Source organism: Pseudonaja textilis, chromosome Z, assembly GCF_049901715.1.
Source record: "Pseudonaja textilis isolate UNSWEBS1 chromosome Z, rPseTex1.2, whole genome shotgun sequence".
Taxonomy (NCBI): domain Eukaryota; kingdom Metazoa; phylum Chordata; class Lepidosauria; order Squamata; family Elapidae; genus Pseudonaja; species Pseudonaja textilis.
In genome coordinates, this window is record NC_142008.1 from 6,605,707 (window position 1) to 6,620,842 (window position 15,136).

At 41.5% G+C, this 15,136-nt stretch overlaps 1 protein-coding gene across 6 annotated transcripts in view; it reads right to left on the minus strand.

The window, feature by feature from the left end:
• PRKAG2 (protein kinase AMP-activated non-catalytic subunit gamma 2) overlaps nucleotides 1-15,136 on the minus strand; it is a 271,216-nt gene that overhangs the window by 142,582 nt on the left and 113,498 nt on the right. The window contains exon 1 of one of the 6 annotated variants that reach the window (XM_026719905.2): nucleotides 4,837-5,376. The exons of the other annotated variants lie outside the window; for them this stretch is intronic. Coding sequence (XP_026575690.1) covers nucleotides 4,837-4,930 — 94 coding nt within the window. The 5' untranslated portion in view covers nucleotides 4,931-5,376. Of the gene's footprint in view, nucleotides 1-4,836; nucleotides 5,377-15,136 lie in introns of those variants that run through there. 6 annotated transcript variants of the gene reach the window in all.

The following is a 15,136-nucleotide window of genomic DNA, read 5'->3' on the forward strand; positions in this document are numbered from 1 at the left end:
GATGAGCACCACACCCTAGAGCCGGAAACAACTAGCAATACGTGCAAGGGGAACATTTACTATTACCTGTTGGAGCTGTAAATAAATGGACGTTTTGTGACTGGCCATACATACTCGCTATGTTTTAGTATAATGCAATTTGTGGATGACCTTGGGAGACAAAGGGGAAATATGTTGCCTAGGAAGCAATTTGAAAAGAGAGACAGGAGCCCCCAGCAGCTTATCAGAGGAAGAAACTCAGAAAGGACCAGTCCTAATGGATCAGGCAGTTAAAAGTGGTAGTGGGAAGATCGTCTTATAATAAAGTAAATTTAGATCATAAAGTTGTGCTTCCTGTCTGGTTTACCCAGGTTGGCTAACATCAGTCTTGCAAATCTGAAGGTACAAACTTCCCACTTGTTCCTTTTAACCGTGAAATGTTGGCAATGCCTGGCATATAATTGAGGGACATAGTTAAAAAAAAAATCAAGCTGTCAGCCACAGCCACACAACTGAAGCATCAATTCCTTTTTACATGTATGCCTGTAGTTGCTACCTCAATTTTTGCCCACCTGTGTACTTGTTCCTTCTTGAGGAGCAAATGTAACAAAAGAATAAAATTACTTCTCTAAATTCTGTTAAAATCCAACCCTGCTGGGAGATCTCCAGTAGCTGGAAGGCAACTGGACTTTCTTGTTTTTTTTCCTTGAAAATGGTTTATTTCTTATCCAGGAAGCTTCTTGGATGAGAAGCAAAATATTTTCATGGGAAAAAAAACACAAGAAAATCCAGTTGCCTTCTGGAAAAAATTTTTTTGAGGACAATCATCACCAGGATGATCAAGAATTTCCATAGACATTTCTGCATTACCTTTCAAATGTATGTGGTAGCCCACCATGCTAGGCACTTAGATTAGGATAAAAAAGAAGATACGTTTACTGGAGGTGTGAACTGACATTGGGGGAAAAGGTGAGAGGACGAGGGGATCACTCCCAGAACCTTGAGATGGAGCTTGTGCAAGATGGAAGGGACAGCCAAGGAATCTAAAAGGCCTGGCAGATCTCCAACCTCCTGTCTTCTTCGGCTTTCAGGCCTTATTGATGATTGTTCCAATTCAGTGTGTTCCTCTGGAAATTCTCAAGCACCCCAAATTTATTGATTGATTGCAGTTTTCTTACATTCTAGAGCAGGAGCTTCTGACCATCCCAAGGACCAAGGGAAGAGTTCTAAACTCAGTGGTCATGTTTACACGGCAAACAAAAACCTAAACCCTGGTTTAACCAGGCACAGCTTCTGCCCACCTAGCAGTTCCCAAGCATGCAAATGCAAGTAGATAAATAGGTACCACTTTGATGGGAAAATAACAGAGACGTGAAAGGAACCCCCTGGACAATGGTGATGTCACCAGCTAATCCTTTCAACCTGGAAGTGCCTTGGTAGATGTTTCTAACATGGTTGTATAGTAGAAGTAGCAGTACAAGGCACAGCTATGGTGCTCACATAATATCAAAAAACCACACCTGAGTATGGGGAAGAAGATAGCATGCTGGGTTTCTTATACAGGTAGTCCTCAACTTGGGTTCTGACCACAATTGGGTTCAGAGTTTCTGCGCTTTGGTCACTCAGCTGTGGCTGCCATCTTAACTTTTGTTCCCTTTCCTGTTTCTCCCTACCTGCCTTGATTCTGCACAATGTCCCAGAGGACTCCAAGGGGCAAAATATATGGGTCTATTTCCATACCTCTGGATTCAGAAGATTTCTGCTGGGTGAGGGGCGCCAAGCAATGCTTTTGCCTTTTAGAGTCACCTTCCTACTTCTCCCATTAATCAGCTCCAAATATCCCTTACGTTATGACACTGAAATAATAATTTAATTAAGGAACTGACGAGAAGCGAACACCTACAATTCCTTTACAGAACATTGTTAATTTACCATCCCCAAAGACTCTAAGAGCTTAAGTTAAGGTTTGACCATTTTTTATAAAATCAAAGATGGCATTATGTATTTTCATAAACATGACGGAAGGGAGCAAGTCTTTTTAAAGAGGACAAAAAAATCACAGATAAATATGATCTAATCTAGTGCAATTATCAAAATCGGTTGAGAATGAAAGGAATGGATAGTTTCCTCCCAAACCTGGAACTGCTCATGGGTGAAACATTCAGGCTGCCCAGACATCTGGGTACAGCAGCTCTTATCACATTTGCAGCATTATGAATTGCTGTGACTACTACAGCTAGGGCAGGTAGTCCTCGACTCACGAGCATTAATTTAGTGACCATTGAAAATCACAACAGCACTGAAAAAAAGTAACTTATGACTGGTTCTCACACTTACGACCATTGCAGCATCCCCATGTACATGTGTTCAAAATTCGGATGCTTGGCAACTGGCATCCAGTGTCCCAGGGGTCATGTGATCAATTTTTGCAAGCATCTGACAAGCAAAGTCAAAGGGGAAGCCAAATTTACAACTGTGTTATTAACTTAATAAATGTAACGATTCACTTAACAACTGGGGCAAGAAAGTTCATAGAATGGGACAAAACTCAATTAACAATTGTCTCACTTAGTAGCAGAAATTTTGGATTGAACAGTGGTCATAAGTCAAGGACTACCTGTATAAGTAGTCTTTACTTTATGATGGGTCATTTTGCAAATGTCCAAAGTTATAAGAGACCCTGAAAATGGAAATAATCTGGATTTGTTTCCATGTCCTCCAGTCGTTGCACTTATACAACCATTTCCAGTACTTCAGGGTCACCTGACTCCATTTTATGACATTTTTGGGGAAAATAGGAATTTTATTTCCAGTTTCTGGCAAAAATTATCCCAAAACAATGATCACAGCATTCTCTTAATGGTGGCCAGATTCACTTTATGACTGCCGCAAAATAGGCTAATAAATTCAGGAATGGTCATGTAGTGAGCTGCTTTATGGCTCTCACAATTTATAACCAAAATTGTAGGCTCAATTATGGCTGTAAGTCAAGGACCACCTGTAAATATATTTGCAATACATCTGGAGGGCACTAGGCTGAGGAAGATGACGTCAAGTATTTTAGAGGCTTGAGGATTACAAGTAGTCCTCAATTTACAACCCCAATTAGGCCCAACATTTCTGTTGTCAAGCAAGGAAGTCAAGACATCCCTTTTTGCCAAAGTTGTTAAGTGAATCAGTTTAGTAAATCATGTGGCTTTCCCCACTGACTGTGCTTGTCAGAAGTCAGCTCGGAAAGTCACAAGTGATGATCCCATTACCCTGGGACAATGCATCAGTGGCCATGGGGATTCTGCAAGGGTCATAAGTTTGAAAACTGGTCATAAGTCAGTTTTTCCAATGCCGTTGTAATTTCAAACGGTCATCAAATGAATTGTTATAAATTGAGGACTACCTGTACTGAATATTCTGGCTTCCATTAGCTAGGAGACCAAGGGGAACCAGAAAGTTACACCACTGTCTCTGAGAAAAAAATATCCCTTTTAGTTTTTCGCTCAATGCCTCACTTATTTCCATCTCGATTTCATCTCATTGCTACAACTTGTTTGTATTGATAAATCCTGCATAGAAAAGTATTCTTAATTCTGGAATGCTATCCTAACAAATTTCTCCTATCTAACTAGATGTGCGTTTTTGCTGCAATATACTTAGATAACACATATATCATGTTGAGGTAACAAAAGGCGATGCTTTCATCCATACAAGCATTTTTCCCAAATGAAGGTAAATATACAGGTCCAAAGATTCTGGATCTGGGTTTTTTGGATCCTGCAACATGCATTTTTATACACATTTCTTTCCCTGCCATTTCTTTATTGGACAACAGCATTGCAGCATTTCAAATTTGAAACATCATAATAGGCTGTCTTTTGAATTTGCTTCTTAGTTGGGTTAATATTATTAATAATATTAATACTAATATTCAGACATTCCAGGCAGTCTGTGGCTGGCCATGACCACAGATCTATCATTCCACTGAATTTTGTAATAGGTCCTATTAAAGTTCCATAGACATATGCAGGGAGGTCACACTTTGAAATTTAAAATAAAACAAAATGGAACTTAAATCTTTTGCTATTCTACCTCCCCCCCCCCCCAAAATATATATCTTAAAATCTGAGTTGTGAAAATCTACATCAGTGTTTCTTCCAAGTGTGATAAGTGGAGCCCTAGAATCCTGCATGACCCCCTCAGGGAATGATAGAAACAAAATATTTCCCAGGTATTGAAAATACTTGCAAAAATTTAAAACAACATCACTCTTTTCATTATTATTTTTATTTGTTAAAAAAACAGGATTTTAATGAAAAAAATTAAGCTAATATCTAATGTTTATTATTATTTTACCCTATTCAGTAAATAAATATTCTAAATGCTGTATATGTTTATTATTAATATGGTAAATATAGATGACTATAACCCATACAAACCAGAGCTCCTTTAGGATCCTCCATAAACTGAAAAAATACGAAAAGTTTTGAGAGCAAACACATCTTAAGAAACACTGATCTAGATGGACACCAGATGGTAGTAATGAGTTAAGAGTTTTCCGTACCCCTTTCTTGTCCTCTTCTAGTCCTCAAGATATTTGTAATGTGGATCCAACAGCCCTACCTAAGGATCCCCATTTAGCTACCTCTTGCATGTCCCTCCCTCAAACCAAGAAGACATTAGACCCGTGTTTCTCAACCGTGGCAATTTGAAGATGTGTGGACCAACTCCCAGAATTCCTCAACCAGCAAGCTGACAGGGGAATTCTGGGGGTTGAAGTTCACACATCTTCAAGCTGCCAAGGTTGAGAAACACTGCACTAGTCGCTTCCCACTCCTGCCCCCAAAACCGGCAAAGTTTGCGTACCTAAAAGGCCATGAGGTTCCGATTTACGTCTCTCCGAACTCCTGCTTTGATCCTTTCGTTTCTTACTCCCCCGCAGGCTGCCAAACCGCTTCATGGGCTCAGTCACTAGCAGCTGTCAATCATAACCTTGGTTCCAAGCAAAAAAATCCAGCCCACAGGTGGGGCAGAAGGTAGGGAGAAAGGCACCCGTTGAAGATGTAAAAACACAGCACTGGGAAAAATTCTATCAGTCTGTTTAGGATGAAGAGGATGAAGTAAACCAACGATGGCCAACTCTTCTTCAGTTCCCCCAATTTAATCCCAGAGAATTTAAAAGCAGAAAGCTTTAGCAAGAATTCGTCTAGAATGGGATCTTCCCGATGCCAGTTCCAAGCAACTCCACCAGCATCTATGGATGCCCTGAACAGCTGCACAAACCCAGCTAACTCACAACAGTTGTGCTTAAAATCCCTGCTAACTCTGAAAGGAGAAGACGCAGCAATTCTGGAGGTAGAAGAAATGCCCAAGCAGACCGGCTTCAGGGAAAATGCGCTATGACTAGAAGACCTGCGGCTTGCCTCTTTTTATTTAAAAGCCTGCCTGGTGCACGAGATTGCTGGAAGGGAACGACCATGTGCAGTTCAGCATGATGTCCCTTTAAAAAAGTCTGTAAAAGGAAACCAGGCTTTTAGAGCAGACAATCCTTGGCACCCACTGGCTGGAGCACATTCCCATTATGACATCATGCAACTATTTTGATTCATGTCTCTGAGCTCTCAAGTGGAGCTGCTCTGGATAAACTGAGTGACAAGCTGGTTAATGGGGAGCAAGATGCTGTAATTTCACCTGGAACACTTAAGGAAGAGAAAAGAGAAAGAAAAGATGAGGAGGAAGGAAGGAAGGAAGGAAGGAAGGAAGGAAGGAAGGAAGGAAGGAAGGAAGGAAGGAAGGAAGGAAGGAAGGAGAAGGAGAAGAAGGAGTAGTAGTAGTCAGCTTGCCTTCGGAAGTTGTGAGAGCTTCATCGCTGGAGACTTTCAAGAAAAGATTGGACAGCCATTTGTCAGAAATGGTATAGGGTCTCCTGCTTGGGCAGGGGTTGGACTAGATGACCTACAAGGTCCCTTCCAACTCTGTTAATCTGTAATCCTTTGTGTTGCAAACATTGTTCTGTGTAATATGTGTGTTCGGCTGACATGCAAAAAATGATGTCCTTTTTCATGGAAGGATATGAAATCCCGGCATATCCATTTTTTGTAACTGCTAATTGAAACTGGTAGGTTCCTCTCTGAGGGAGATGATAGGTAGGTAGGTAGGTAGATAGATAGATAGATAGATAGATAGATAGATAGATAGATAGATAGATAGATAGATAGATAGACAGACAGATCTTCTATTCAACGGTTAGTCATGGTTTTTTCACTTACAACCTTTCCCCCAATTATTTCTACTCTGCTTCCAATACAATCCCATCTTAAAGTGGTTCCTATAAATGGACATTGTATCTGTTTGCTAATAGGTTTTATTAAAGCAATTATAATAATAAATATGTACGTCCTAACCAATTGTTTGCACTGAAATACTTTTCTCAGAAACGTTTCATTTCTGACACACTTCATGATGCTAATTATTCAATTGTCCACAAGTCACTAGGCTCATACAAGACCACCAAATTCAAACCACACAAAAAAGTTGAAGGTTTTAAGTGAGGGTGAAACATGCCCCCTCTCTTGGTGACTGAGGCAGTAGACAAAATACAGAAATCAATAAGACATTACATATCTGCCATTCTTAGGGTTATAAAAGTCCTCTGCATTGAACTTGGAGTGACCCAGGCAGGATAAAACTCAGATCATTTGATTCTCTTCTGTTTTGTTGTATGGCAATACCTCATGTTGAATTTTGCTTTACTAAACTTATAGGGGCAAGAGGTAGAGAGAACCGATGGTCTGGAAGCAGAATGACTACACAAAGTAGTTACAGCCACCCAGTAATTGCAGGGTGAGTTGTTCCCACTAAAACCAATGGGATTTTATAAAAGGATTGCATCCAGGATGAGTAAATAGCAAGCAACAGTCAAAATAATTGACAGTGAAGCCAGCTGTCTTTAGACATTTAAATATAGGGTTTGCTTATCCATTAAACATTTTGATAATCTGGATAGAATGAGCTCGCCAGATAATCTTCTATGGACACCATCATTATACAGTTGAGTCAAAAGGGGGCCATTAGATTTAATTGCATCTCAGGGAAATCAAGAACTTTGATATATTTCTGTTCCTTATTGTCTAAAGAGACAGTAAAGTTCTTGCTGAGTCTTGAGGGTGGTCGATCTTAAACCTGCCCTAACAAATATCAAATGGATAGTGGAGAAGCAGTAGCAAGTAAGGATAGGGAATTGTGACATGCCCATCTCCTTACATTGCTAATTGCTAAACTGAGCATGGTCAGTTTTTCACTTACATTTTTTTTCACTTATTGCTATGCCTTTTCCAACCCAATCCTATTTCAAAGTAGTTCATATACATGGACTTTGTCTCTATTTTCCTCTTACTAGGATAACATTACTTTAAAGAAGGAGATGAAGGAGGAACAGGAGGAAGAGAAGGAAGAAAAGAGAAAAAGAAGGAAGAAAAGGAGGAGGAAGAGAAGAGAGAAAGGAGAAGGCAGATAAGGAAACGGAGAAAGAGAATGAAAAAAGAAGGAGGAAGAGATAGAAAAGGAAGAGGAGGAGCTGAAGATAAATAAGAAAGACTTCTATAAGGAATTGATCAGAAAAGCCAATGAAGGAAGCTTCATTTTCTTAGCTGGCAGAGTCAAAGGCAAAGTAATGGAGGCAGGAATATCTATGGGATGGGTGGATGATTTTGGACAAAACTACCATATGTGATCAAAATCCTTGTTGTTTTTTTACAGCACATGCAGGGCTTCAATCACATGTTTGCAGTCACCATATTTACTTTTCATATACACACACAAACCCCTCCCACCCAAAACTATGGATGGAAAGTTCATTGGTACAAATCTATCTGACTAGCAAATACCAACCAGGGGTGGGATTCTACCGGTTCTGTCCACCTCTGTAGAACCGGTTGCTCTGAAAAGCAGCCGACATAGAACCGGTTTTGGCCCACCCGGGCTCCTATCTGACCTTTATTTCCTGCTTTTTCAACCTCGGCTGCTTTGCGTGGCACAGCTGCAGTTGAAAAAGCAGGAAAAAAGTGCTTTTTCAATGGCTGCAGACCCACACGTAATGCTGCTCAGCTGTCCAGGCAGCAAGTTGATGGTGATATACACGCGTGCACAGTGCGCGTCAGGCACATCACTGAACCAGTAGTTACATCGGCCAGATCCCACCCCTGATACGAACCCTTGTTTGGAGAATTCACACTTCATACTTAGTCATCAGACAATTTGCTTAGATTTGGTCTGCTTAGTTTGTTTCTTCAGATTTTATTTGTCACATGAACTTTGCTATTGGTTTGGGAACCATGGTTTAAGATTATGAGAAGTTGTTGAGGTAATTCCCCGTTAGGAAAATGAGCGCATACAGGGAGGCGTATTTGAGAGAAGTGTTTGAATAATACACACAGAGCACACAGATACACTGTACAGTAAATGTAGGTTTTTACTTCCAGAAACGTTTAAGCAAAGTCCAAAATAAGCAATCCAAAGTCATTCACAAGTTAAATCCGTCAGTTTTCAATCCAGGGATAATCCAAATATCAAAGTCCAGTGTCAAAAAACAGTTCAGTATCAGACTTACATTAAATCCAGAAATAGGAGTCAATTAGAAGAAATGGAGCAACAGCAATACTTTCCAACAGAAAGAAACAGATATATACTCACACTCTCTTCTGAGACTAAAACTAAAACAACCCAGGTTTCTGGCTCCATCTTATGGCCGTTTGAGAAACCACACCCAGTTTTGCATTTTCTTAAAGATACAGTTTTAAAATGTTTATCCTGGTTTATATATTTCTAACCCAAATAGCTGTTAGGTGACTCATATTCCTAAAAGAAGTGATAATACCACTTTATATTGCACTAATGAGGCCACACTTGGAATATTGCGTTCAGTTCTGGTCACCAAGATACAAAAATAATATATTGAGGCCCTAAAAAGAGTGCATAGAAGAACAATAAAGATGATAAGTGGTCTGGAAGTTAAACTGTATGATGAATGGTTGAGGGAACTAAGTACCGGTATGTCTAGCTTAACTAAAGGATTAAGGGTGATATGATAGCCATTTTCCAGTACGTGAGGGCTGTCATAGAAATAATGGGTGGTTCTCCAAGGCACCTGAGGGAGGACAAGAAGTAATTGGTAGGGATTGTTAAAGAAAGATCCAACCTAGAACTAAGGAAAAATTTCCTGACAATGAGAACAATGTGTGGAACAGTTTACCTGCAGTTGCGAGACTTCTATCACTGGAGGTTTTCAAGAAAAAAATCTCACATTTTATTCATAGTGATATAAGGACTCCTGCCTTGATCGAGAGGTTGGACTAGAAGACCTCCAAGGTCCCTTACAGTCGTGTTATTCTGTGATTTAATAACCATACTTAGCAGCAATTACAAATATGGACTTTAGTAACTGGTTCATATATCACCAATATTCACTGTTTGCTTTAATCTGATTGGACTGAAAGGGGCGTTGGTTTTTACCTGACACACCCATTCTCTTGGAGCTGCAAAGAGCATCCAGGCACGGAAAGTGCTGCATCTGTCATTCGATAGCTGATTTCTGAGGACACTCCTCCTTGAGGCTCCTCTTTAGCATCCCCAGTTTTGGGGAAGTCGAAATGATATGTTCATCGCTGTTCTCCTTCACCTTTGCTCATAGTCTTGGCCAGGATCAAGTTCACTGGACTCAAACCAGATGAACTCTGGGTGGGGCTGGATGCTCTTCACAGCTCCCAAAGAATGGGCGTCTCTGGTAAGAACCAACACCCCTTCTCCTGAGAGCTGTTCTGAGCATCCAGGCATGGGACATACCAAAGCTGACATGTCCTATGGGAGGGTCTCCGTCTGGTTTGGAGCCCCTTATCTATGTATGCACTCTTTGTAAGACCCTTCTTCCAATGGCTACTTCAGCGGAAGCAAAAACGTCCAGTTTATAGTACTTTATGAGAAGGCGATGGTGATGCCCAAGTAGCTGCCCTACAGATCTCATTGATAGATACTTGAGTAGCCCATGCTACCAACATTGCAGCACTTCTAGTTGAGTTGCAATAAAAACTGTAGGCACGGACAATGACTGTGTTTCATAAGTCTTTGCAATCATGGCTCGCAGCCACCTGCCAACTGTCAATGAAGTTATTTTTCTTCCTTGGGTAGCAGGTTGAAAAGAGACAAAAAGTGCCTCCATCTTCCTAAAAGAGACAGTCCTGTCTGTGTAGATTCAGAGGGCAAGCCATACATCTAATAGATGCCATTGTCACTCTAGACCATGAGATGGTCTAGGATAGAAGTTGGGGAGTATCAACTCCTGTGCTCTGTGGAAGGCCAAATTAATTTTGGGAATGAAGGTTTGATCTAAGCGAAGGATAACTCTGTCAGAATGGAAAATGCAGGGATCTTGTCTCACTGACAGGGCGGCTAGCTCAGAAATTTATCTTGCAGATGTTATCGCTAGTAAGAACACCACTTTGTATGTAGGTAGGTGGAGACTCATGGTTCTCAGAAGCTAAAAAGATTGTTTTGTTTAAAGCCCAAGTAGAGTATCTGTGGACCACTGGGAGTCTTAGATTAGTGGCCCCAGGGAGGAAGCTGCGTATCTTCTGGTGATGAGTGAGGGATTGTAGGTCAACACAGGAGATGACTGAGGCTAAGGCTGCCACCTGTCTACATAAAGTGTTTAGTGAGAGTCCTTTGTCCAAACCTTCCTGGAGAAAGTCCAGTATTTGCGCCACTGATGGAGAGGTGAAGTCTATTTTCACTTTGTCGCACCACCTGCAGAAGATGTTCCAGGTGGCCTTGTCTGTATTCAAAGGGTATCTGTGACCTTGGGTAATAGGTACCCTGAGAGAAGGGACAAAAGGAGTTCCTTTGAAAGGACTGCAGTCTAGCCTCATATCTAGGAAAAGGAGAGGGAAAGACCTTTTTCTTATCTCGAGATTCCACTAGGATCAGATCTAGGGCAGATCCGAACAGCTTGTTGCCTTCAAAAGGGGCTGAAGCCAGCTTTCATTTATTTTTGATGTCTGCTTGCCAATAGCCATAGCCATAGCAAGCGACAGGCTGTAATTTGAGAAGCTATGGCCCAAGATGAGAATTTGACTGTGTTAAGGGTAGCATCTGCGGAGAATTTGGTAGCCACCACTATCTTAGCTAAGTCCTGGTGGGCTCTGATGTTTGTGTCCAGAATAGCTTCTTTTAGGTGACAAAGCCACCTTAGGGATATACAGGAGAAGAAGGGTGCGGTGGTGGTAGCCTTATGGCCCAGGCATCAGCCTAGTGCACCTTTTGTCCTCTGGTTTTAACACATCCTCCGCCGCACTGGGTATGGTGGAGGTGGATGCTAGGGCCGCCACTGGTTCATCAATAGCTGGTGTCTGAAACGACCCAGCCAGTTCCTGGGCCAGATTAAAAAATTTCTTATCATACCCTGTGGAATTAGGATATGTGCCTGTAGAGGCCCACTGATGTTTGACCACATCTGCGAATATCTTTGGATGACCTCTGTTTCTGTTATTGGTTCAGAAAAAAAACCCAAATCATCTGACTCCCCCTCTTTTAGGGCAGGCTTTGCTGGATTGGAGGGATTGACAAGGCATGCGGTATTTTTTGTCTTGAACAACAAGGACTTGAACAGCTGCTGGTGGATCAGCCCCATGAAAGAAGGTTATTCCGGGGCCATTCCTTCATCCTCTAACCAGTCCTTATCAATGTGGCCCTCTTCCTCTGCTGGGGAGGAATCAGTGTTATCTGATGAGACAGAGGAGTAAAGATCTTGCTCTCCAACTGTTCCCCACTGAGTTGTGGTTGAAATTGATTTAAATGCCCAATCTGGTGTATGGTTTGGGATGGTATCTAAAATGTCAGGTGGGTTTGCGCTGACTTGTATGGGTTGAGTCTGAGGTCAATGATGGACTGGTGCGGACATCTGTGACCTCATCTGGTAGGTCTGTTGCACTCTCTCAGCAATGCCCTGGCTCTCTCTGCCTTTCAGAGTCGCATGAAGAGGGAAATTTCTGGAAGGGGGCTTTCCTCTGCTCAGACCCTGGCTGACATGGTGGTAAAAGTGGCCTCGGGTGCTGGTCTGGTTCTCATGGATTGGTAGGCCTGACTCCCTGTTGTCATGGCAACTGGATATCTGAGGTCTGTCGTGCTGGTGGCATGTGGTCTCAGGGATTGAGGAGCGTAGTCTTCAGGTGTTCCTCTTGTTGAACAGGGTATAGGCCTTTGGTTTTCATCACCTCTGGTGGTGACTGAAAATCCAAGGGAAGGACTGAAGTGGGCTCAAAAGAAGATGTAACCACTACTGGAGAGACTGATTGTTGGTTCTTTTCTGTCTTTCTCAGGTTGTTTTCCACATACTTCTCCAGCACCTTCTGGAGCTGCTTCTTATATTTTTCCATCACCTTAGAGGTCTTTCTGGAGGTTTTGGATTTTCTCTTTGACCCTCTTTTGGAAGTTGTCCTAGTACCTGACTCACTGGAGTGGAGTGAATTCTCTTTTTCCATTGCACGCTTGAGAAAAAAAAATCAGGTGCGTTGTTAATTTGAATGTGGCTTTAGGCCCACTTGAGAACCAGCTTTGGGATGTGGATATGATTCCTTTCGAAATGAATTTGAATTTCTCTGAGAAAAATATTAATTTTCAATTTAATAAATTTTTTAACCAAATGTTTTTAATTATTTGATTTTAAAAATCAAATCAAATTTTCAAAATATCAACAAGAAAAAACAATATATGAATTGAACTGATATGAATTGAAACTGACCTGTCACCTCTGAAAGAATAAAACCAATAGAATCTTTCTGTCAGGAGATAGCTTAGCATAGGCTGACAAAGGCCTAGGCACTAGCTGTCAACTGCCCTGACTGTGTCTAGGCAAATCCTTCGTTGAAGGACCAAAGCCAGCAATTTTTTTAAGAAAGATTTCTATTCAGCCTTCAAAGTCTCCTTCCAAAAAGGCTTCTCTAGTACAGGCTTTTCCTCAAAGCTCTGCTGTTGAGGGTGAATCCTGGTAGAATATGAAAGGCACTTTGACTGTTGGTTAATTTCAACGCGAAAAATGGCCGTTTTAAAATGGCGCTGGCTGCTGAGGTGCGAAGCTCCAGATAACTGTCAGACCTTGGTGCGAGTGAAAACAGCCTTTCCGAACTTCAATTAGGGAATCCGCTCTCCTGAATTGCACCGAGGAGCGGAGCTTCATTAATCCGCTCTGCTCAGGTCAGCTTTTGGTAGAGTTTGAAGTCTCTTTATTTTTAAGAGGCTTCAGCAGCTTTTCGTGCTGCTATGGTCCTGAAAAGGACCTGCTGCAGCCAGCAAACAGCTGTTTAAGCATGTCGGCAGGCAGCATTTTAACGGGAAATTCTTTTTTAAAAAAAAATCGGAAAAAAATACTTTTGAAGTGTATTGAAACCTGGGTTTTTGGTGTTTTTTTTTTTTGCTTTCCAATGATCCTGGTGAGGAATGCACGTCTAGCCTAAACGACAGGCTGAGCAAAACCTGAGGACACTGAGGAGGAGCCTCAAGAAGGCTCAGCCTATTGAATGACAGACTGAGCACTTCCCACGCCTGGATGCTCAGAACAGCTCTCAGGAGAAAAGACTCTTTGGTCTGATTCACATATCAAATGCTAAGTCAAAAACCAGGTTTCTGGAAATCCCCATACCTCGGTTGAAGCATCACCACAACCAGTTGAAATCTCATGACGGCTCAGCAAACCAGGCCAAAGAGACTGATTTCTAAGTCAATCCACTTTGCATTTGGATTACAGCTGATAAATCCTGAACTTTGTGGAATTAGCAAAGGCGTGGCAGCCATCTCTATTCCCACTTCTCCAAGATTCAATAATTACAGGGAAGTGCAGAGCAGGCTGGCTGGCTGTAGAACAAAGAAAGATGAAGCCGAATGCTATTAATGCAAAGTGCTTGAGAAATTTGGAACTATCGTATTTTATGGCCGTGAGAAAGGTCCAGTGAAGGTCACCAATGCCCGGATCCTGAGGGATACTCATGCCTCGTTCCTCCTAACAGGATTATCCAGTGGCTGGGTCACTCCTATTTCTCAATTCCAGTGTGCCTGCAATCTGCAATTCTATAGAAGGCTGCACCAGGGGGGCAGAGCACTTGGCAGGAAGCTCAGAAAAATATTTTGGCAGATAAAAAGTGCTGCACTTGCACTGAAGTTCTCAAGGGCAGCGAAGGCCCCAAGCAATTAGTAAGGCAAAAGAGAAAGCATCAGGATCCCTAAGCTGATCTGGTCAACCCTGGGCTGATCCGCCAGCTTATTCTATAGCAGCTGTTCAAAAATATGTTTTGCTTCCTTCAGTTTGACATGATCTAATTTGGAAACTTCAGTGACCTGTTGTTTGGCTCAATAGTCTTCGGAAGCATAGTTAAAGTTTCTGTTCTCAGAGTTTAGCATTCTGAGTTCTGATGGCAGCTTTGAGGCCAATTATGAGGCAAATCAATAATCTCATTAATATCACTGCCCAAAAGATTATTTGTCCACAAAAAAAAGTTAAGTATACACAGATAGTCCTCGATTTATGGCCATACGCTAAGAAACCATTTGAAGCTAGGCACTGAAAAAATTGATTTTGCGTCTACTTCTTGCACTCAGTTACGTGATCAAAATGTGGGTAAAAGCATCCAAATTAGCATCAATTTAAAACAGATACATCAAATTCTTAATCTAAGCATAATGCAACTTCTGTACAGTATCCTGAAATATTACACTGGTCCATTCCCCAAATTTTCCATCTATACTCCAACTCCTTCAAAAGATAGCAATAGAAAACATGAAGATGGTGTGGAAGTAAAGTGACAAAGGCAGATTTTTCCATTATAATAAAACAAGGGTATGGCATTTGGGTCAAAATAACTATTTCAGCCCTCTGAATGTTCTAACAGAAACATAAGAGTTGGAGCTTTCTGCAATGCTTGGATTTCATCCCCCAAATTGACAAGGAAGAAAATAGCAAAGGAGATAAAACTCCACAGCTGGGTCACTCATGGGTGTTGTCCCTTGGGGAAAATATTTAGAAAGTGAATCATGGAATAACAAGTAGGAACAGGGGCTGAGGATAGCCCACATCCAGCATCCCGTATCTTCTCCTGGTCTTTGGGACATGAAACCGTAGCATTTG